The 23519-nt window shown below is 45.6% G+C and overlaps 1 protein-coding gene across 17 annotated transcripts in view; it reads left to right on the top strand.

Moving 5' to 3' along the window:
• The window catches only part of LOC114454641 (CLIP-associating protein 1-like), a 128393-nt gene that overhangs the window by 62861 nt on the left and 42013 nt on the right, over positions 1 to 23519 (top strand). For 9 of the 17 annotated variants that reach the window (XR_003672569.1, XM_028435234.1, XM_028435232.1 and 6 more), the window contains 8 exons: positions 5245 to 5304; positions 5467 to 5544; positions 5607 to 5774; positions 5919 to 5965; positions 9567 to 9701; positions 9888 to 9911; positions 16973 to 17080; positions 17269 to 17295. Coding sequence is in view for 16 of the 17 variants with exons in the window: in XM_028435234.1 (XP_028291035.1) it covers positions 5245 to 5304; positions 5467 to 5544; positions 5607 to 5774; positions 5919 to 5965; positions 9567 to 9701; positions 9888 to 9911; positions 16973 to 17080; positions 17269 to 17295 (647 nt within the window). In the remaining variant the exon portion in view is untranslated. The remainder of the gene's footprint in view (positions 1 to 5244; positions 5305 to 5466; positions 5545 to 5606; positions 5775 to 5918; positions 5966 to 9566; positions 9702 to 9887; positions 9912 to 16972; positions 17081 to 17268; positions 17296 to 23519) is intronic. The other 8 variants (XM_028435237.1, XM_028435235.1, XM_028435240.1 and 5 more) reach the window with 3 other exon arrangements.

The following is a 23519-nucleotide window of genomic DNA, read 5'->3' as shown; positions in this document are numbered from 1 at the left end:
TTCCAGGTTATTTCACAGTAACAGAAACAGGTCCGACACTCTTTGACTGTATAGTGTTGATCACAGTGACAGCCTGAGGGAAGAAACTGTTTTTATGGCGGGAAGTTTTGGCGTACAGTGATCTGTAGCGTCTGCCTGAGGGGAGGAGTTTAAACAGATTGTGTGCAGGGTGGGAGGAGTCTGCAGTGATGCTACCTGCCTGTTTCCTGACCCTGGACAGGTATAAGTCTTGGATGGAGGGCAGATCAACACCAATGATCTTTTCTACAGTCCTGATTATCCTTTGTAGTCTGTGTCTGTCTAGTTTGGTTGAAGATCCAAACCAGACAGTGATGGAGGTGCACAGAACAGACTGAATGATGGAGGTGTAGAACATGATCAGCAGCTCCTGGAGCAGGTTGAACTTCCTCAGCTGACGCAGGAAGTACATCCTCTGCTGTGCCTTTTTCCTGGTTGTGTCTATGTGGGAGGTCCACTTCAGGTCCTGTGAGATTGTGGATCCCAGGAACCTGAAGGAGTCCACGGTAGCCACTTTGCTATTCAGAATGGTAAGGGGGGGGGAGTGGGGGGGGATTTCTCCTGAAGTCCACTGTCATCTCCACAGTCTTGAGTGGGTTCAGTTCCAGATGGTTCTGACTGCACCAGAGATCCAGCTGTTCTACCTCCCGTCTGAAGGCAGACTCGTCCCCGTCCCTGATGAGACGATGATGGTGGTGTCGTCTGCAAACTTCAGGAGTTTCACAGAGGGGTCCCCTGAGGTGCAGTCATTGGTGTAGAGGGAGAATAGCAGTGGGGAGAGAACACACCCCTGGGGGGCGCCAGTGCTGAGTGACCGGGTGCTGGATGTGATGCTTCCCAGCCTTACTTGCTGCTTCCTGTCAGTCAGGAAGTTGGTGATCCACTGACAGGTGGAGGCCGGCACTGTGAGCTGGGTGAGTTTCTGGTGAAGGATGTCCAGGATGATGGTGTTGAACGCAGAGCTGAAATCCACAAACAGGATCCTAGCGTAGGTCCCTGGGGAGTCGAGGTGATGCAGGATGTAGTTCAGTCCCATGTTGACTGCATCCTCTACTGACCTGTTTGCCCGATAGGCAAACTGCAGGGGGTCCAGCAGGGGTCCTGTGATGTCCTTCAGGTGGCTCAGAACCAGCCTCTCAAAGGACTTCATGACTACGGACGTCAGGGCAATGGGTCGATAGTCATTGAGTCCTGTGATGGCAGGTTTCTTTGGGACTGGGATGATGCTGGAGCTTTTGAAGCAGGATGGTACTTCACACAGCTCCAGTGATGTATTGAAGATCCGTGTGAAGATGTGGACCAGCTGCTCAGCACAGGCTTTCAGGCAGGAGGGAGACACTCCGTCTGGTCCTGGAGCCTTTTTGATCTTTTGTCTCTTGAATAGCTGGCACACATCTCTTTCATTGATCTTCAGGGTAGGTGGGGGGTCAGAGAGTGAGGTAGGGGGGGAAGTGGGGGGAGCAGGAAGGGCAGAGTCCAGGTGATGGGCTGATGCTAATGAGCTGGGGGGTGGGTGAGAAAACCTGCAGTAAAAGCTATTTATTGTTTTGTTTATTGTCATTTTTATTGTTATTGTGATAATTACCAGAATCTATCTGAATTTTCTTTTTATTTATTTATTTTTTGTCTGCACATGCTGTCAAAGGTCAACACTACAAGAAGTGAAATCTTTTTTAGACAACAATGCATTTTTTTTTTGTTGTTATTGCAAGTAAATAAATTGCATTATTTTATTGCATAATTGTGACCATCACCAGCCCTCCCTAAGGAAGGGTAAGAAACACTTTATTAAAGGGAGAATATAAAAAGAGAGAGCAGTGTTACACCTAGGTGAGGGAGTGGGGGGGAGGTGGAGGGGGAAGAGAGCAGGGAGGAGCGATTCAAGGTAGAGAAATGGAAGAGTGGGGAAGAGTTGATTACTGTAAAGTGAGATGCGAAGTTGTAGGTGTGAGGCTTAGCTATAATGGTGGTGTCTGTGGACAGAGGGAAGGAGTGAGTGGTAATACCTGAAACAGGTATTTAGGATCAACGTGTCTAAAGTTAAGCCCACTACAAGTTTTATCCACAGTCTAAGACATGCTAGTGCATCATAGACCGACGTATGTGCAAGAAACTGCCACTGTAAACCCAAGCGCTGCCCCGGACTCGAGGATGCAGCCAGAATAGCAGAAAGAGCAGGGGCCAGGGAAGCCATGCAACCCCCCCGGCCAAGCAGCCCCCCAGACGCCCCCAAGACACCAAGCTGAGAGGCAGCCACCGCCCCCCACATACACACCCGAGAAAGCACCCAGAAGCCGAGGAGTCAGCGCACTCCACCACCGCCCCCAACCCCAAGGCCCCCACACCGAAATCCCCAACTAAGGGCGCCCCGGACCCGCCCACCGATCCGCAGATACGAGGACAGACCTACCAGGCAGCCAACGGCAACCACAACCACCGGAACAGCTAGCACCGCCCCCCAGCAAACAGCACCATCTCGAAGCGCCAAGCAACCCCGCCCCAACCCCGCTACAGAAGCCAGCACCCCCCAGCGCGCCCGCCTCCCACACCGGCGAGGCAGGCCACCCCGGGCCCGCACACACTGAGGACAGCCTCCAAGGTGACCAGGAGACGGGACAAGGACCAAGCCACACCCATAGGAAAGAGGCACCCCCACTCCCCGCCGGGCCGACACCGCCCGGAGAGACCCACGAAGAGAGCCCCCAGCAGCACCCCCCCACGCCCCCCGAGACCCACCGCTCCACCATACCCGACCGGACCATCCTGATGTATTTGCATTCTACACGGTGGCCCAGCCATCGACAGAGGGATCAGGCCCCCACCCGACAGGCCCAACTATGTGATCCTACCCACCTTCCTGTTATGGTGCCTCTCCATTCCCCCATGCAGAGGCACTTCCCTATTCCCTGTGTGAATGTGTGTGTTTAGTGAATGTATGAGGTGCAATTAAACATTTGTGTATATATGTGTATGTGGTGCAAATAGATCCAGAGGGTGGACGTGGTAGTCGCACCCTCCGGGGGGTGGTGTGTTGAGGTGCGATTAAAATTGGAGGGATTGGTAGGGCAATTTTAGGTGGGAATGCCGCCACTACTCAGTAGCACAGGCAGCGGCACCCTCCACCCTCAGCCCCACCATCCAACCCCCAAGGGTTGGGTATGGGTGTGTGGTGCACCAAGTGAGTGAGCCAGACCAGCTGGGAATGAAGTGAGGTGTTTATTTTAGGAGGCCTGTCTGGTGCGAGCCCGGCCCGTCCACATGGTGGGCCACCGGAGAGGGTAGATGGTGCAGACGGGCACAGCGAACCCCAGGGACGCGCTGAGCAGCACGGCCGGAGACCCGCCCCGCGGCCCCCCCAGACCACGCCGGCCCCACGGGGCACGGCGGCACCCCCACCCCCCGGACACGGCCAGGCACCAGCCACACCCCCCAGCAGTCCAGGAGGCGACCCCCACCGCACGCCAGCCCGAGCGCCCCCGCCGCAACAGGGGGCGGCCGAGCAGGAGAGAAGCCCGCATCAGGGCCAGCACAGGCCCGCCGGGCACCATGATACAATGCCCTCTACAGGGAGGCGGCCCCGGCCCCCCCTACAAGAGAGGATGCCATCAGCCGCCCAAGCAGGGCCATCCCGCCACCCACCAACCGACAAGCGGGCAAACCCAAGCACCCCCAGCCAGGTCCCGCCAACCCACACCAAGTGCCACCAGCAGAGCCCCCCCTCCCCACGGAGGCCACACACGCGCCGACACGAGACACCGCCCCCGACGCCAGCACAGCACGGAGGACGGCGGGCCCCAGGCCACCCGCCCCACCCCGCCAAAGGCAGCGCGGCGCCACACCGAACGGCAGCCAGTTCCTGGGTGGACGCCAGGAGAACGCGCCCCAAGACGCCCCAACCAAAGACCTACCCCCAGGGAACCCCCGCCCCGGCACAGCGCCCACAGGGCCCGGCGCACCCAACCAGTAGACCAGCCACCCCCGACGCTTATCCGCCAGGGCAAGAACCACAGGCCGCGCCCCCACACAACCACCCAGCAGAACTCCAGGGGGGGCCCCGCACGGGCAAGGCCCCACCCCACCTCCGTCACGCTCCGCATACCGGCCCACGCGGCCCCCCAAGTGAGCCAAAGGGGGAAGGCGGGGGGGAGGGCACCGCGCTAGGGATATTCACGGTGACGGTGCGCTCAAGGCAACCAAGCCGAGGCGCCCAGACAGGCGGGCGGAGCGACCCACAGCAGCACCCCGCCAACCAGCAACCCAGGATGTAGGCGCCGCCCCCGAGCAGTAGCCACCCCCACCCCAGAACCTCCTGGTCATTTCACCATTTGTCATGTTCATTATTTACCAGTTTAAACTAATTGTTCTAATATTGACACTTTAAACCATTTTTACCACTTTTTCTCTCTGTTTTTATCCACTTTAATTTATAACTTTTAACCAATTTCTGTGGTTTTTAAAATCTCATTTCACCTCCTTTTCCACCATTTTTGGTCACTTTGAACCATTTTATTAGTGATTAAAACCATGATTTCCATCTTTAAGATGATTATAATAATAATAATAAACGTTCCTGGATAACAGTGGATATTATTCAGATGAATAAATAAATGTGGTTATCACAGATTCATAGAACAATGGACCATCATTTTACTGACTTTATGGATGGACCCCAAAAATCTCTCCTTTATTCCCCCTTATAGATGGTCCTGTCTCCACATGACTGTTCTTCAATGTTCATGTCTGTGTTCAACCACCTTCAGCTACAGTGGGGGTCCCTGCTCTATGGGACCTTTATTTTGGAGGGTCCCTGCTCTCTGGGACCTTTATTTTGGAGGGTCCCCACTCTCTGGGACTTTTATTTTGAAGGGTCCCCGCTCACTGGGACCTTTATTTTGAAGGGTCCCCGCTCACTGGGACCTTTATTTTGAAGGGTCCCCGCTCTCTGGGACTTTTATTTTGAAGGGGCCCCGCTCTCTGGGACTTTTATTTTGAAGGGTCCTCACTCTCTGGGACCTTTATTCTGGGGTTGTGGGCTAGAAAAGGTTGAGAACCACTGCTTTAGAACCATCAAGGTTTATGTTGGATATATAGAACTAAAACAAACCACTAACGTCATGATTCAAAACTCAGAGGGATGAAACGTTTATAGTCAGTGCTCACAGTCAGGACTATTGATCTGTGATTGTATTGATCTGTGATTGTATTGGTCACTTTTCTGTGTTGTAGACGTTGTTATGAGTTCCTGGAGCTGATGCTGCTGGAGTGGCAAACGCACACACTGGAAAGGTACATTATTGTGTGTCAATGTGATGAGACGTTGTGGTGGTTCTGAGAGCTCTATCCCTGGTAACCATGGCAACCATAGCAGAGTCTTTAAAGGCCCAGTGTGTGCTTGATGATGGCAAGAGGAGCTGCTCTTATTTCGAAAATGTTCCCGTCCTTTCACAGACACGTGGCCGTGCTGACTGAGACCATCAGGAAAGGGATCCACGACGCAGACTCTGAAGCCCGGTCCATAGCCAGAAAGTAAGTGTGGACAAAGGTGAGGAGGTGGTCAGTGGACTGATGCTCTCTGGCTCCACTTTCAGGTGCTACTGGGGCTTCCACGCTCACTACAGCCGAGAGGCGGAGCTTCTGTACCAGGCGCTGGAATCCACCTATCAGAGGGCTCTGCAGTCCCACCTGAAAAGTTCTGACAGCATCGTGTCTCTGCCACAGTCTGACCGCTCCTCCTCATCCTCACAGGAGAGCCTGAAGTGAGAGGAACAACATTCACATTTCTTACTTTTCAACTGTCCATCAGACGCTCCACACATCTCATTAACCTGGACCATAATCAAGAAATCAATCAGCCTGAGAGTGATGGCTCAGAATCTGATTGTGTTTCTCTGTTTGTGCAGTCGACCGTCGTCTGTGAAGAGCGTCCTGGGAGGAAGTGTTACTAGAGGTAGGTGTTAGTGTTACTAGAGGTGTTAGTGTTACTAGAGGTGTTAGTGTTACTAGAGGTGTTAGTGTTACTAGAGGTGTTAGTGTTACTAGAGGTGTTAGTGTTACTAGAGGTGTTAGTGTTACTAGAGGTGTTAGTGTTACTAGAGAGAGGTGTTAGTGTTACTAGAGGTGTTAGTGTTACTAGAGGTGTTAGTGTTACTAGAGGTGTTAGTGTTACTAGAGGTAGGTGTTAGTGTTACTAGAGGTGTTAGTGTTACTAGAGGTGTTAGTGTTACTAGAGGTGTTAGTGTTACTAGAGGTGTTAGTGTTACTAGAGGTGTTAGTGTTACTAGAGGTAGGTGTTAGTGTTACTAGAGGTGTTAGTGTTACTAGAGGTGTTAGTGTTACTAGAGGTGTTAGTGTTACTAGAGGTGTTAGTGTTACTAGAGGTGTTAGTGTTACTAGAGGTGTTAGTGTTACTAGAGGTGTTAGTGTTACTAGAGGTGTTAGTGTTGCTAGAGGTGTTAGTGTTACTAGAGGTGTTAGTGTTACTAGAGGCGTTAGTGTTACTAGAGGCGTTAGTGTTACTAGAGAGAGGTGTTAGTGTTACTAGAGGTGTTAGTGTTACTAGAGGTGTTAGTGTTACTAGAGAGAGGTGTTAGTGTTACTAGAGGTGTTAGTGTTACTAGAGGTGTTAGTGTTACTAGAGGTAGGTGTTAGTGTTACTAGAGGTGTTAGTGTTACTAGAGAGAGGTGTTAGTGTTACTAGAGGTAGGTGTTAGTGTTACTAGAGGTGTTAGTGTTACTAGAGGTGTTAGTGTTACTAGAGGTGTTAGTGTTACTAGAGGTAGGTGTTAGTGTTACTAGAGGTGTTAGTGTTACTAGAGGTGTTAGTGTTACTAGAGGTGTTAGTGTTACTAGAGGTGTTAGTGTTACTAGAGGTAGGTGTTAGTGTTACTAGAGGTGTTAGTGTTACTAGAGGTGTTAGTGTTACTAGAGGTGTTAGTGTTGCTAGAGGTGTTAGTGTTACTAGAGGTGTTAGTGTTACTAGAGGCGTTAGTGTTACTAGAGGCGTTAGTGTTACTAGAGAGAGGTGTTAGTGTTACTAGAGGTGTTAGTGTTACTAGAGGTGTTAGTGTTACTAGAGGCGTTAGTGTTACTAGAGGTGTTAGTGTTACTAGAGGTGTTAGTGTTACTAGAGGTGTTAGTGTTACTAGAGGTAGGTGTTAGTGTTACTAGAGGTGTTAGTGTTACTAGAGAGAGGTGTTAGTGTTACTAGAGGTGTTAGTGTTACTAGAGGTGTTAGTGTTACTAGAGGTAGGTGTTAGTGTTACTAGAGGTGTTAGTGTTACTAGAGGTGTTAGTGTTACTAGAGAGAGGTGTTAGTGTTACTAGAGGTGTTAGTGTTACTAGAGGTGTTAGTGTTACTAGAGGTAGGTGTTAGTGTTACTAGAGGTAGGTGTTAGTGTTACTAGAGGCGTTAGTGTTACTAGAGGCGTTAGTGTTACTAGAGGTGTTAGTGTTACTAGAGAGAGGTGTTAGTGTTACTAGAGGTGTTAGTGTTACTAGAGGTAGGTGTTAGTGTTACTAGAGGTAGGTGTTAGTGTTACTAGAGGCGTTAGTGTTACTAGAGGTGTTAGTGTTACTAGAGGTGTTAGTGTTACTAGAGGTGTTAGTGTTACTAGAGGTGTTAGTGTTACTAGAGGCGTTAGTGTTACTAGAGGTCTTAGTGTTACTAGAGAGAGGTGTTAGTGTTACTAGAGGCGTTAGTGTTACTAGAGGTGTTAGTGTTACTAGAGGTGTTAGTGTTACTAGAGGCGTTAGTGTTACTAGAGGTGTTAGTGTTACTAGAGAGAGGTGTTAGTGTTACTAGAGGCGTTAGTGTTACTAGAGGTGTTAGTGTTACTAGAGGCGTTAGTGTTACTAGAGGTGTTAGTGTTACTAGAGGTGTTAGTGTTACTAGAGGCGTTAGTGTTACTAGAGGTGTTAGTGTTACTAGAGAGAGGTGTTAGTGTTACTAGAGAGAGGTGTTAGTGTTACTAGAGGTGTTAGTGTTACTAGAGGCGTTAGTGTTACTAGAGGTGTTAGTGTTACTAGAGAGAGGTGTTAGTGTTACTAGAGGCGTTAGTGTTACTAGAGGTGTTAGTGTTACTAGAGGCGTTAGTGTTACTAGAGGTGTTAGTGTTACTAGAGGTGTTAGTGTTACTAGAGGCGTTAGTGTTACTAGAGGTGTTAGTGTTACTAGAGGTGTTAGTGTTACTAGAGGCGTTAGTGTTACTAGAGGCGTTAGTGTTACTAGAGGCGTTAGTGTTACTAGAGGCGTTAGTGTTACTAGAGGCGTTAGTGTTACTAGAGGTGTTAGTGTTACTAGAGGTAGGTGTTAGTGTTACTAGAGGTGTTAGTGTTACTAGAGGTGTTAGTGTTACTAGAGGTGTTAGTGTTACTAGAGGTGTTAGTGTTACTAGAGGTGTTAGTGTTACTAGAGGTGTTAGTGTTACTAGAGGCGTTAGTGTTACTAGAGGTGTTAGTGTTACTAGAGAGAGGTGTTAGTGTTACTAGAGGCGTTAGTGTTACTAGAGGTGTTAGTGTTACTAGAGGTGTTAGTGTTACTAGAGGTGTTAGTGTTACTAGAGGTGTTAGTGTTACGAGAGGTGTTAGTGTTACTAGAGGTGTTAGTGTTACTAGAGGTGTTAGTGTTACTAGAGGTGTTAGTGTTACGAGAGGTGTTAGTGTTACGAGAGGTGTTAGTGTTACGAGAGGTGTTAGTGTTACGAGAGGTGTTAGTGTTACCAGAGGTGTTAGTGTTACCAGAGGTGTTAGTGTTACCAGAGGTGTTAGTGTTACGAGAGGTGTTAGTGTTACGAGAGGTGTTAGTGTTACGAGAGGTGTTAGTGTTACGAGAGGTGTTAGTGTTACGAGAGGTGTTAGTGTTACCAGAGGTGTTAGTGTTACCAGAGGTGTTAGTGTTACCAGAGGTGTTAGTGTTACGAGAGGTGTTAGTGTTACTAGAGGTGTTAGTGTTACTAGAGGTGTTAGTGTTACTAGAGGTGTTAGTGTTACTAGAGGCGTTAGTGTTACTAGAGGCGTTAGTGTTCCTAGAGGCGTTAGTGTTACTAGAGGCGTTAGTGTTACTAGAGGCGTTAGTGTTACTAGAGGCGTTAGTGTTACTAGAGGCGTTAGTGTTACTAGAGGTGTCAGTGTTACTAGAGGCGTTAGTGTTACTAGAGGCGTTAGTGTTACTAGAGGTGTTAGTGTTACTAGAGGCGTTAGTGTTACTAGAGGCGTTAGTGTTACTAGAGGCGTTAGTGTTACTAGAGGCGTTAGTGTTACTAGAGGCGTTAGTGTTACTAGAGGTGTTAGTGTTACTAGAGGCGTTAGTGTTACTAGAGGCGTTAGTGTTACTAGAGGTGTTAGTGTTACTAGAGGCGTTAGTGTTACTAGAGGCGTTAGTGTTACTAGAGGCGTTAGTGTTACTAGAGGCGTTAGTGTTACTAGAGGCGTTAGTGTTACTAGAGGTGTTAGTGTTACTAGAGGTGTTAGTGTTATTAGAGAACAAGAGGAAACATTAGAACACATGTACATCATGTGTTCTAGGTCATGTGATGTTGCATGTGTTCTAGGTAAGTTGTTGGCCAACAGGACGTCGACTACGCCCACTTCTCTGCAGCGTTCCCGTAGCGACGTGGACGTAAACGCTGCCTCTAAGAGTCGACAAAGCTCAGCTGCTCTGACTCCAGGGTCCTACGCCTCCCTGGGTACAGATCACTATTTATCATTATTCTATGGATGGATGGATGGATGGATGGATGATGAATGAATGGATGGTGGAGCAGTGAGAGCTCTGCTGCTGATTGTAATAATCAGTGAGTCCTAATGAGGTGATTATTGATTGATTGATTGATTAATGTCCTCCTACTCTCTGCTTTATTAATGTCTTAAAGATGGAAGTTCTGCTAAAAGCAATGGTAAGAGAGTGTGTGTGTGTGTGTGTGTGTGTGTGTGTGTGTGTGTGTGTGTGTGTGTGTGTGTGTGTGTGTGTGTGTATTTTCTGCAGTAACAGGCTGATGTTGATCCATTTCTATCAGTCATAGAAACACTGTTAATAACACAAATGTTTCTTTAGATTCACAAAAAAACATAAAACAGGTCCTGAAAACATGTGTATTTTATGTGGTAGGGTCTGTACTATGAATCTAGATGACCTCTTGTCGCATTAACTCATTGTATGCTGAGCTAAATCACTATGGCAACTAATGCTGAGCGGCTCACCTGAGGGGTGTTTGATCAAAGTGTTCTCAGTAGAACCAGACTTATGGTTTAAACCTGGTTCAGCTAAGCCATCTGTGACCACGCCCCCTTTTACCATTTCATCAAACTCTTATCGGCTTCAATCTCTCCAGCTCAGCCAATCAGCTGACAGTGTTTAGATTAAGTGAACGTCATCATCAGACTCATGAGATCGATCACAGATTTAATGATTAGAGAGTGACGGAGCAGGTGCTGCAGCTTTTACCATGAATGAGAAGCAAATAGGAACCAATGCTGAGACCAACAGGAAGTGACATCATCTGTTACTGAGCAGTGAAAATAAATGGATATGTTAAAAAAAAAAAAAGACTGGCTGCGGTTTAAACATTTTAAAAGTATTAAAGGGTTAAAGAAGGTGTTATTTAGTCAATTTATCATAAATAACTGGTCATGTGATCACACACTGATCATGTGATCATGTGATCACACACTGATCATTTAATAAGTGTTTTAACACCTGTCAGCGTTTAATAAAGAGATGATGTAATTCATAATTAAATAATATGTAATTAATGAGACTAGTGAGTGTTTGATGAATAGTTTGATGATCTCAGCACTAAATGAACAGCAGGAGCAGCAGTGGTGCTGTTGGATGCTGTTGGATGCTGTTGGATGTCACATCCAACACTGTAGACGCTGCAGGTACAGGTGAGCTGTGCACGGAGGTACGTGCACTGTGTGCACGTCTCTTAAAGTGATAGTGTATCTTTGTCATTGGGAGCCTTAGTGCTCCGCCCTGTCCCTGAAGCCCCTCCCTCTCTGTATATCCACAGCTTTTTCATTATTAATCTCTGATCAATAAATAAACACATTTATACGTGTGGTAAACAGAGGTGATGATACACACGTATATATTATATATTATTACTGATGGTTTAAACACACTGTGATATCATTAATAATACGCTACACATTAAACATGGAATAATGATTATATCATCATTTGTATGGATTTAAAATCATATTAAAACATTTACATCATATTCTGTTTAATTTACTTTTAAAATACCGTATTAAAGGGGGCGCTAGTGAGCATGCTTACGGTGTAGACGCGTCCGCCACAACTCCTACAATATTGTATGAAAATTATATTTTTCGGACCTCGCATCTTTTCAAACTTCGGCGTGAGGCTCGCTTAGGGACCTGTAAACCTCGCTATAATGTCCCAGAGGCCTCCTAAAGACCATAGAGAAAGTAGGTCATCGAGAAACACCGCCTCAAACTCAATGGCTAACTCAGAAGCAGATGCTAATGCTAAGTCCAAAAGCTTGGAAACGCTAGCAAAGGCTGTTGGTGCCATACAAGCTTCAATTGATTCCTTTCGGGATGAAAACCGCACGACTGTTGCTTTGCTACACTCCATGTTTAGTACATATGGCCAACGGATTACTGATATAGAGGAAGGACTGAACGTATCTGACCAAAGGATGATATGGAATCATCACAGACATGGTTGGTGAAAGAAGGTGGAATGCTAAGAGAGAAAGTAACGTACTTGGAGAACTACGCCAGGAGACAAAACATTTGTGTTGTGGGGATAAAGGAAAATAAAGAGGGACAACGGAGTTTATTACAAATCTGCTCGTCAAGGTTTTTGGTGCAGAAAGTTTTGAGAATCCCCCTTTAATGGGCAGAGCTCACAGAAGTGCAGCCCCTAAACCGGCAAAGGGCGACAATAGAAGACGACCATTGATTGTGAAGCTTCACCACTTCCAGACCAAGGAGCTGATCCTGCAGAGGCCCCCTCACCTCTGAGGGCTTCAGAATACACATTTTCCCAGACTTCAGCACAGACATCAACAAACGACGTGCCGCCGCCTTCTTTTTTTTTTTTACTTGTCTGCACATGCTGTCAAAGGTCAACACTACAAGAAGTGCAATCATTATGAGACAACAATGCATGTTTTGTTATTGCAATAAAATAAATTGATTTATTTTATTGTTTATTGTGACCATCACCAGCCCTCCCTAAGGAAGGGTAAGAAATCTTTTATTATAGGGAGGATATAAAAAGGGAGAGCAGTGTTACACCTAAGTGGAGAGGGAGGGGGAGGGGGAGGGGAAAGGGAGCAGGGAGGAGTGCCTCAAGGTAGGAAATATAAAAAGTGTGGGGAGAATAGATTGTTTTACAGTGAGGGTGAGATGTGAAGTTGTAGAATATATTGTGCTTATTATGTTGTGTAATCAAGCCAGTATAGTGACAAGTGTGAAGCTTAGCTATAATGGTGGTGGCTGTGAACAGGGTGAATGAGTGAATGGTAGTACCTAAAGCAGGTATTTGGGATTAACGTGTCTAAAGTTAAGCCCAGTATGAGTTTTATCCCACATCCCAAGACGTGCCAGTGCATCGTAGACCAGTATTTGTGCAAAAAACCGCTACCGCAAACCCAGCCCGCAGATGCAGCCAGGCCAGCAGAAAGAGTGGGGGCCAGGGAGCCCCAGGCCACCCCCCCACGGCCGAGCAACCCCCCAGACGCCCCCAAGATCCCAGGCTGAGAGGCAGCCACCGCCCCCCACACACACATCCGAGGAAGCCCCAAGCAGCCGAGCACCCAGCGCATCCCGCCACCGACCCCAACCCCAAGGCCCCCCGCCAGCATTCAACCCCCCCCACCCACCCACACCCAAGCACCCAACCCCCGAGGGGAGGGCCCAGAGAGCCCCCCGCCCGAGACCCCAGCAGCGGAGCCAAGGCCCACACCCAGCAGACGGCCAGAGCCGTGCCGAATGGGCAGCCAGCGGGCACTCGCCGGCGGGCCCAGAGCCAGCAGGGATCAGACCCCAGGCCAGAAGGACCCGGAACGAAGCAGCACCAAGAGCAGCGCCCCCAGGGACAGCGACCACGCCTATAGTTGCCGAGGCCACCTTCTTCAAATCCAAACTGATGCTCCACGCCGCCAACATCAGATTCGTCCTGTTCTACATATTAGCAAGTTTGATCTTTAAACAACAACCCAAGCAGAACAGCTGATCTCTAAATCTCGGAGTAGATTTGATGAAGACAAACCTTCTAAATTATAAACAAACCAACTTCACCAAAAAGCAGCTTTTTCTCATATTATTTCTCAGATTAGATTATTTGATGTCACCCTAACAGAGGATCACCAAACTATTAATAATCAGTTTGTTGCTCCAGTTAATAGTCTGGAGTTAATGCTTATTTCTCCAGTTTAAATATTCCCACAATAAATGCTGACTCACAAGAGGGTCTAGAACAGAACCTGGAACACTGGAGGAAATAGTCGCTGCAATAATGTTCCTTCAGAGCTGAAAAGCCCTGGTACCGATGGGTTTCAATAGAGTTTTATTAAAACTCCTCTTTTCTCAGTGTATGCAGATGTTAAGGAAAGAGAAATCCCCCCCCCACACACACACACACACTTCATCAAGCATCTGTAAGAATGTTACTAAAGAAAAATAAGGACCCACTAAACTGCTCATCATAGAGAACAATTAGTTTGACAAATTGCGATGGTAAGATATTTTCCACTCTGTTTTGAAAATGTTCTTCCACGTATAATTTTAGACGACCAGACTGGGTTTGTTCAGTCCTTTTTTAACTTGAGACGACTATTTAATATAATCTATTCAAAATCACACACTTTATCCCCAGAAGCAGTCATTTCACATGACGCTGAAAAGGCGTTTGATAGGATCGAGTGGGAATAGTTTTTCTACACACTTAATAAGTTTGGATTTGGCTTTAATTTTATTAACATATGAAGCTTATTTACACTGACCATCCGTCTATACTAACTCTGTTTCCTCTGATTATTACAAAACAAGGAGATTTATTCAGTTAATTTTAATCCTAGCGATAGAACCACTCTCTCTTGTTCTAAAGTACAATAAATATATACAATGTATCACACGCTGTGGCATCACTACATACTGTCTCACTTTATGTGGACGATTTGTTATTATATGTCACAAAGCCTATTTCAACCGTACCCACAGTGCTTAAACTTTAAAAAGTATATCAGGTCTCTCATTAAATGAACATTGTGCCTAAATTCCTATATTTGTTTCAAGCCGTACCTATTTTTATACCACAGTCATTTTTCAAGGACTATAACCAGATGATCTCCTGCTTTATTTGGCACGGTAAACATGGTAAACATGGTAAACATGGTAAACATGGTAAACATGGTAAACATGGTAAACATGGTGAACCTGGTGAACCTGGTGAACCTGGTGAACATGGTAAACATGGTAAACACGGTAAACATGGTAAACATGGTGAACCTGGTGAACCTGGTGAACCTGGTAAACATGGTAAACATGGTGAACCTGGTGAACCTGGTAAACATGGTGAACATGGTGAACCTGGTGAACCTGGTAAAAATGGTAAACATGGTAAACACGGTAAACACGGTAAACATGGTGAACCTGGTGAACATGGTAAACATGGTAAACATGGTAAACACGGTAAACATGGTAAACATGGTGAACCTGGTGAACCTGGTAAACATGGTAAACATGGTAAACATGGTGAACCTGGTGAACCTGGTAAACATGGTAAACATGGTGAACCTGGTAAACATGGTGAACCTGGTGAACATGGTAAACATGGTGAACCTGGTGAACCTGGTAAACATGGTGAACCTGGTAAACATGGTAAACATGGTGAACCTGGTAAACATGGTAAACATAGTGAACCTGGTGAACATGGTAAACATGGTGAACCTGGTAAACATGGTAAACCTGGTGAACCTGGTAAACATGGTAAACATGGTAAACCTGGTGAACCTGGTAAACATGGTAAACCTGGTGAACCTGGTGAACATGGTAAACATGGTAAACCTGGTGAACCTGGTAAACATGGTAAACCTGGTGAACCTGGTAAACATGGTAAACCTGGTGAACCTGGTAAACATGGTGAACCTGGTAAACCTGGTGAACCTGGTAAACATGGTAAACATGGTGAACCTGGTAAACATGGTAAACATGGTGAACCTGGTGAACCTGGTAAACATGGTAAACCTGGTGAACCTGGTAAACATGGTAAACATGGTGAACCTGGTAAACATGGTAAACATGGTAAACATGGTGAACCTGGTAAACATGGTAAACATGGTGAACCTGGTAAACATGGTAAACATGGTGAACCTGGTGAACATGGTGAACATGGTAAACATGGTAAACATGGTAAACATGGTAAACTCCAAAAAAACATGGAAATTCTATTTCCCTGTGGCTAAAGGAGTGAATAGTAAGACTCCTGATTGGCTCCTGATTGAAATGAACACCAGTAAGCCCCACCCCCTCTCCCTGCTCTGCTATGTGTATCCTTGCCTTCACTCGTGAATGTTATTGATGGAAATGTTATTGTAACTCAATTATTACGCATTATAAAACAGTTTACTAAATGTCTGGGACTTCAAAACATCTATACTCAATAAAGGATTCAAAACTTGGTGTAAAAAGAGTATACATAGTATTGAATATCACTTTTGCTAGCTTTGAACAACTATCCAGGAAGTTTGAACTTACAAATAATAACAACTTTTTCCGCTACCTACAAATCAGAGATTTGAACTTTCCATTTATTCCTCACTGTGTTGCTTAGATTCTCTGTTGAAGGTCAACACACGTAATAAGTAGGATTTCGATGATATATATGCACACGTCATAGATGAATTTATTCCTCCAACAGCTCATATTAGCGAGCAGTGGGAAACAGATTTTGGGGTCCCTCTGTCAGATGGAGAGGGGAACCTGGCCCTCACAGGGGTTCATTCATCCTCTGTATGTGCACATGTTTTAATACACATTAAGGTACAACACTGCAGTGACACTTCATAACATGGTACTGACCAGGTTGTTGAAGTTTAAAATGATGAATAATTAAAATCCATAATTCAGACCAAAGACAACACTGTTGTTACAGAAAAGACAGGAATAATAGAAGTCAGACAGGAAGAACCTCATACCGTTAATGTGTAAAAGTGTGATATTATTTATGATATTAATCTATTAGATGATAAACAGACAGAGCTCTGCAGTTAAACTTTATTACAGCACACACATGTTTCTATTCAGATAGATCTATTTATCACACACTGGGATGAGAACACATTGTTTATGTTCCTGCTGATAATATCAGTCCCAGCGTATTAATGAATGAAATAATTAATGACTTCAGTCGTCCGTGCACACAGATCAACACACAGGCTTCATCAGCTGACTGTAGATCAGTCTGTTAGATATAAATCTATATCTTTATTAAATGATGTCATCAGTAAATGAAAGGATTAATTTATCATTAATAATCTTAATCTTATAAACTCAGCTGTCAGATCTGCACCAACCAGGATCATCTATCATTGGGTAGGTTGTTTATCAAGATATCTGATTGGTCAGGAGGCGGGGCTTAAGGACTCGCTAACATCCTAGCCAGAGAAAAACGTGCTGCTGACCAGGTTAGCGTTCAGCATTAGTTGCCATAGTGATTAAGATCCAGCAAGGTTTGTAGTCCAGCACACACTGATTAAATCCCAGAAGTTAGCACGATAAGAGCTAATCTAGCTTCATAGATCACCCCCTTATTGTGTGTGTGTGTGTTAATGTGTGTGTGTGTGTGTGTGTTTACGTGTGTGTGTTGTGTTGTTGTGTTATATAAGTAGAGCCTCAGCTGATGTTTGTGTGTCTGTGGGCGGAGCTTACTGTCTCTTCACTTTCTCTAACCTCCTCTTTTTTCTTTCTTTAACGTCCTCAGGTCGTGTTCGCACACGCAGACAGAGCTCAGGCAGTGTGGGCGGAGCCAGTCCATCAGTGGTGGACAGTAGGGGGCGGAGCCGGGCCAAAGTGGTCTCTCAATCCCAGCGTACGTAAACATGTGATGAAACAAATTTTAGATTAGTGCATGGAATGTATGTGTGTTTGAGTGTGTGTGTGACTCACACACAGCTACCCAGGGTGCATGCTGGGTAATGTGTCACATACCCAGAGTGCATGCTGGGTAATGTGTGCAGTATGTCTCATGCTCTCCAATCTGTCCTGCTACATCACCAGGATCCAGATCAGCCAATCCCATCAGTGGTAAGGGTTCACTTTCATCCAATTACCCCCAAGGCTTCACAACCCCCCCAACCCCCCCACCCCCCCAAACCCCCCCCACGGGGCTCTGCACATAGTTCAGCATGTTTCCTTCATTCTGTGAAATGTTCCTTTCAGAGCATCGTGTGTCTGTGGTGTTTGGTTCATTTAGAGCATTTATCATTACCCGTACCCCCCCCCCCCCCACACCCCCCCACACACACTATTGTGCTGTGATTAAATTCTGTCATGACATTTCCTCTGTCACTAAGGCATCAAATATTCTAAAAAGTTAGATATAAATAATAAACATTGATTATTAGTCTTTTATTGCTAATGGGTGATAAAGTGCTCACAATCATTTCTACATATTGTCTTTAACAGATTGTGTGATACATTTTATAACTACTGTTTTCAACACAAATATCCCTCGCAATTCTGCCGACGTGACGTCAAATGACGCTAGTGCGCGTTCTCGACTGCTTGAATACCGGAAAAAAAGAAGAATGAGGAGACGACGGCTTGGAGACAGAAAGAAGACAAGCACAGTGGACTAAACTACTGTTTGGTTCCATAGATTTACGCAGAGGCATGTGCACAGGTCTTACAGTAAACAGTCACATGAACGGAGTGTAAATAAATAACCGTGTCACAGTTGCAGTGCTGATTGAGTCCATGGGGGTGTTTCATCAAACCCAGCTCAGGGTTAAGTCCAGGTTTATTCTGAGAGTCCGGCTCCGTTAAACCTGGTTTTAACTAGAACAGTGGTTTCAGCGTATTATTAATGATATCACAGTGTGTTTAAACCATCAGTAATAATATATAATATATACGTGTGTATCATCACCTCTGTTTACCACACGTATAAATGTGTTTATTGATCAGAGATTAATAATGAGAAAGCTGTGGATATACAGAGAGGGAGGGGCTTCAGGGACAGGGCGGAGCACTAAGGCTCCCAATGACAAAGATACACTACCATGTAACCCGCAGCATCCGATGCCTGTGCCGCTTTGTGTCGAGGTGAAAATTGTTCAGCCCCTTCTGAAAAGTGAGCAGCGACAGTAAGCCTAGAGCCACCACACGTGCAACAGATGTCAGCTTCCCCAACAGCTGAAAGAATGTGACAAATGGAAGATGATTGCCAAGCTTAAAGCGCTAAATCAGGCCGAGTACATTGTCTGCTCAGCGAACCGATGGACGAGCCTCCATCGCCACCATTTCCAAGGACAGCCCAAGGAACGTTGTAGCTTGGGACGGAGTCAGGTTGCTCTTCTCCAGATTCACCGTTAGACCCAGCTTGGCCACATGGGCGAGCAACTGGTGCATATCTCAGGTTATACTCGCCTTGGACAGAGCGCAAACTAGCCAGTCGTACAACTCCTGGTCCAGTGCTAGAGCCTTCACCGGGTTGTGAACGACTGTTTTTTTGACCCGGCTGTAGATGTGTGGCTGGTGTCGGAATTGCAATCTGTACCCGTGAGTCAGAGTGGCAACCACCCACGGGTCTGATGCACGAGCAGCCCAGTATCTGAGGTGCTGCTGGGATAAACATTCGACAGCCGGCCTCACTTCCTCGCCCACCGGCCCCTAGGGGGCTGACTTAGCGAGCCAATCCTGCCTGCGAGCCTGAACAAGGTAAGATATAACCCGTCCAAGCTCCCTCGTCAACAGAGCAAAAGCCTGCGTCATTGAACCCACTAGCAGCGGCTGCACCATTAGCATCTTCCAGGAAGGCAGATGTTGCAAACATAAGGTGCTTCAGTGAATTGCCGAAGCGACCAGCGCAAGCCCCAGAGTTATATGCTCTGCTGAGAAGGTCATCAGTAACGTGACCTCAGCTGACACAATGAGGGCAGCAACAGCAGGTTCCAGAGGAGGAATGTGATCCAAGCCCGCTGCCACTGCATTATGCATTGCCGCCAACACACGACCATCTGACGAGAGGCACAATAAGGAGCTTGGGTTCCTCCAAGAGGCGTGGAACTCTCTCAGGTAGTCCTCAGAGGGAGGAACAGCAAAAGGCGTGGGAGGCTGTCCACGTCTAAAAAAGGCACTGCCAGGGCCAGCCTGATCTGGCTGGGGAATATCCAGCTTCAGGCAGCCCAGAGCCTGATGCTGTACATCCTGCATGGAACCATCTGTCTCATCAACCTGACTCTGACTGGATGAGAGCGAACCAGATGTAGAAGCACAAGAAGACCGTGTCAAACCATCATGAGAAGCCGACGCCGCCAGAGAGAGGACATCCTCCTCCTCCTCCTCCAGAACTGGCATGGGTGGGGAAGAAAACCGAGCCTCAGAGACAAGTGCCTCCATGTGATAAGTCCAAAAAAAGGACTTCATCACATCCAACTCCGCAGACAGCTGCTCAACCTTAGAGGACAGATCTTTGCTCCCCCTGGTTCTCTTTGGCCTAGGAGGAGCCGTCGCTGTAGCAGACTCAACAAGCCGTCTAGTCTGGCCCAACAGTACCTGCCTTGAAGGTGCCCGTGGCATAAAACCGTAAAACTGCAGTTCATGCATGGGTTGTCTGACAATGCCTCCCTCAGATGGTCAGGTCAAAGGCAAGCGGAACAGAGATCGTGTCCATCGTCGGCTTGAAGGGCAGCACCACAAGCTTCACAACAGTGGGAGCCGTCCATAACATTTTTGCCCAATTGGAAGTACTGACAGCAGTACACACACTGCAGGCTGTAACGCAGCAGCAGTCCAGTGGCAAGTCTTAGGCCAAAGCTGGGAGCCGGGCGCAAACGCCGCCCCACCAGCTCGGATCGAAATGAAAGAAAAAGGGGTTGTTGGTTATATGGACCAATATACCCACTATGAAGCTAAAATCGGGAGTGGGGGCACAGACGCTGCCTTCACCAATTAAAGCCACACAAACCAGACCACCAACAACGGTAGCCCCTGGGAGAGGGAGCGCTTCACCAGTGGCATCAGTAGCTGGCTTTGATTGTCAGCCGGAAAAAAAAAAAACAGAAATCAAAAGGGCATTGTGCCAGAGAAGCACATGCAAAATCAAATACTGGGAGAACTAGTCGATAACTAGTTCTCCCCCTAACTAGTGCTAGCCCCTTAACTAGTGCAATATAATGTTTCACCTTATGAGGGCGCTGCACTTATTCCAGGGTTAGAAGAACTTAAAAGGAAAAGGACTTACGCACACCGGAGAATGCGTGTAAAGCCAGATTTGAATGGGAACGCCCACATTTCAGGGCTGCTCTACCCACAGCTCAATTATGCATGCACACATGCGCGCACGTTAGCTAGCTCCATCTTTTTTTAATGTCAGGCTAATCTGGCAGTGACAAGATCTTTGCAGACATATTTTACCCAAACTTATAACATTAACTCATTCAGTACCAGCCATTTTACAGCATTTTGACTGATTTTTAAAGACAGAATATTTTGTACTATGACAATCTAAAATCTGACACCAGATTCTGAAAGATTAAAGTCTCTACTTTTATCAGAAAAAAATGTTTGTTGCTTGTTTAGTTTTTCCGTAATCAGTTCTTCCTGAGCCAAGGAAGAGAGCGGACGTGTTTTCAGAGCTCCGGGAATGTTATACTCCCGTCTGATAACGCGACCTTGACTACCAGCGACCAGCTGCATCTGAAGAGAGAGAAAACTGGGCCCAGAACATGCCAACAAAAATGGAAGAGAACTTTAAGCTCCTCAAAGAAGAGCTTAAAGAAATGATTAAGGACATGAGACAGGATTTCACGTCCTTAAGACAGGACCTATCTACGAAGATGGAGAACATGACGAATGCCCTGGAGAAATCATTGAAAATACTGGAGAATGATGTCAAGGTACTGAAAGAAGAAAATGTAAAGAATGCTGAAAAGATAAAAACATTGGATGCGCGGGGTTGAAGATTTGGAAAGAAAAGAAAGAGAAAAGGATGTCATCATCACGGGCCTAAAGATAAGGCCAAGGAGCTACGCCAGTGCAACAAGACAAACAGAGGATCCGACCATCGAAGACGAAAAATCGATTGAAGAACAGGTGATTGATTACCTGGACTCGAAAGGTATTGAAGTGAACCCAGACAACATCAACTACTGCCAGCTGCTGCCAAAACGCAAAGACACCAGAGATGTGAAAATTACATTCACCAACGTGAAATATAAAGCTGAAATAATGAAACAAGGAAAAAAACTTGTGGGAACGATGGTGTTTATGAACGAGAACCTGACGAAGCAGAATGCAAGTATCGCATGGAAAGCACGCCAACTGAAGAAAGGAGGAAAAATTGTGAAAACTTGGACCAGAGGCTGCAGGATTTACATCACACCCCCAGGAGGAGAAAATGGTAGTGTTGTGTTCAAGACCGCACTATCCGAGACCAAGACTTGCCCGAGACCAGCATGCACCGAGACCAAGACAAGACCAAGACTTTCGGGAGCCGAGACCGAGTCAAGACCAAGACCGAGACAAACCGAGACCAAGACCAAGACCATAAACATTTTTTTTTTCAATTAAAAAAAATAAATAAATAAATAAAATTATGGCAAGGTTCAACAGTTAAATAACATTCTCTCTTTAATTTTAATTTATTTTAAATACATTTGACGGACAAAAAAAAAGGTGCCTGCAAAAAATTAACTAAAATATTAAAACTACTACTGCTACTGATACATTCACAATTATTCTACATATTTGAAAACAAGATTTTTATGTCAGCTGAATGTACAGCAAGTGTTTAAAAGCATTTCTGCCAAGAAATAATGATTCTTTATTCTGATTCTTTCAGTTGTTCAGGTTTAACACGTCACAGATTTCACAAGATAAGATTTTAGTTTGAAAAAGCCTTTACACAGGTTATTTTTATTAATTCACTTAGTTGATATAGTTTAATTTGGTTTCTGTAATGTAACTAGGATATTCAATTCACAAAGATTTCCAACTGTAACTGTAAAAGTGAAACTTTCTGAAATAAAACTAAAAACAAGTTGTCAGCAGTCTAAAAAACATAGAGCTACAGGTGGATGTGAAACTAAATAAAACAAACTCAAACCCTGGAAAAGTCATGTAACAAATTAATCAATATATATATATATATATATATATATATATATATATATATATATATATATATATATATATATATAATTATTATTATTCTGGATACAGTGGAAACAGAAACTATAAAAAATAATTATATTTTGAACCTGTTTATATTGTGGGGAACATATTATATACATACATGTAATTGGAGTCTAAAGACACAAAAAAACCACCACTTTAAAAATATTTAATATTATTTGAGTGCAACTCTGCGGCGATGACGCGCTGGTGACGACATAAACCAAGATGGCGGCGGCCCGGACTACAGCCGACATTATGTAATAAAGCCTTAAAAGACATGGATATAATGAAAAGAGTGGATGGACAGATGCATAAACATGCAGACTTTCACACGGACACACACGGACTTATTAAACACACACGAACTTATTAAACACACACGGACTTATTAAACACACACAAACTTATTAAACACACACGGACTTATTAAACACACACGGACCTCAGTAAACACGGTAAACGGAACAGGCTTCACCGCTCGGCTGGCACTAGGACCCAGAAGCAGAGTAAGTGTGTCCCCTATCCAGCTTTCACAGGCTGTAATATCATCAGTTTATCATTTTACCAGTTATTAGAGCTACTGTCTTTACCAGGGAGATAATATTTATTACTGGTGATTGTTTTCAGGAGTTTTACTGGGATTTTTACCGGTGATTAGTTAATTTCTCCCTTGCGCTCCGCGGTCCAAACTGACACCGTAGCCACACAGTATGAATGTGTCACACACGTCACTCAGTCACAATAAGGAAGGTTGTGGTCATTATACGGGGTGGATTAATTAATGAATAAAGGATTGTTTTATCCCGTTCTTCTCCGTGTTATTATCACATTATAAAAATGTTTAAAAATAGCAGGAATTAATGCTGGTCTCGAACGGTCTTGACGGAAAATCCCGAGTCCGGGCAGCCCGAGTCCAAGACAAGACCGAGTCAAAATGCTTCAGAGTCCGAGACAAGACCAAGACCTTTAAAATTTGGTCTCGAGACCGGTCTCGAGACCAAGACCGGTCTTGACCACCACAACACTAGAAAATGGAAAACCCGTTCTACTCCAAAGGATGGAAGACCTGGAAAAATACGAATGAGGTGCCTAAACGACAAGAACACTGATAAAAATCATGGATATGGACA

Source organism: Gouania willdenowi, chromosome 21, assembly GCF_900634775.1.
Source record: "Gouania willdenowi chromosome 21, fGouWil2.1, whole genome shotgun sequence".
Taxonomy (NCBI): Eukaryota; Metazoa; Chordata; class Actinopteri; order Blenniiformes; family Gobiesocidae; genus Gouania; species Gouania willdenowi.
This window is presented reverse-complemented; position numbering and strand designations above follow the sequence as displayed.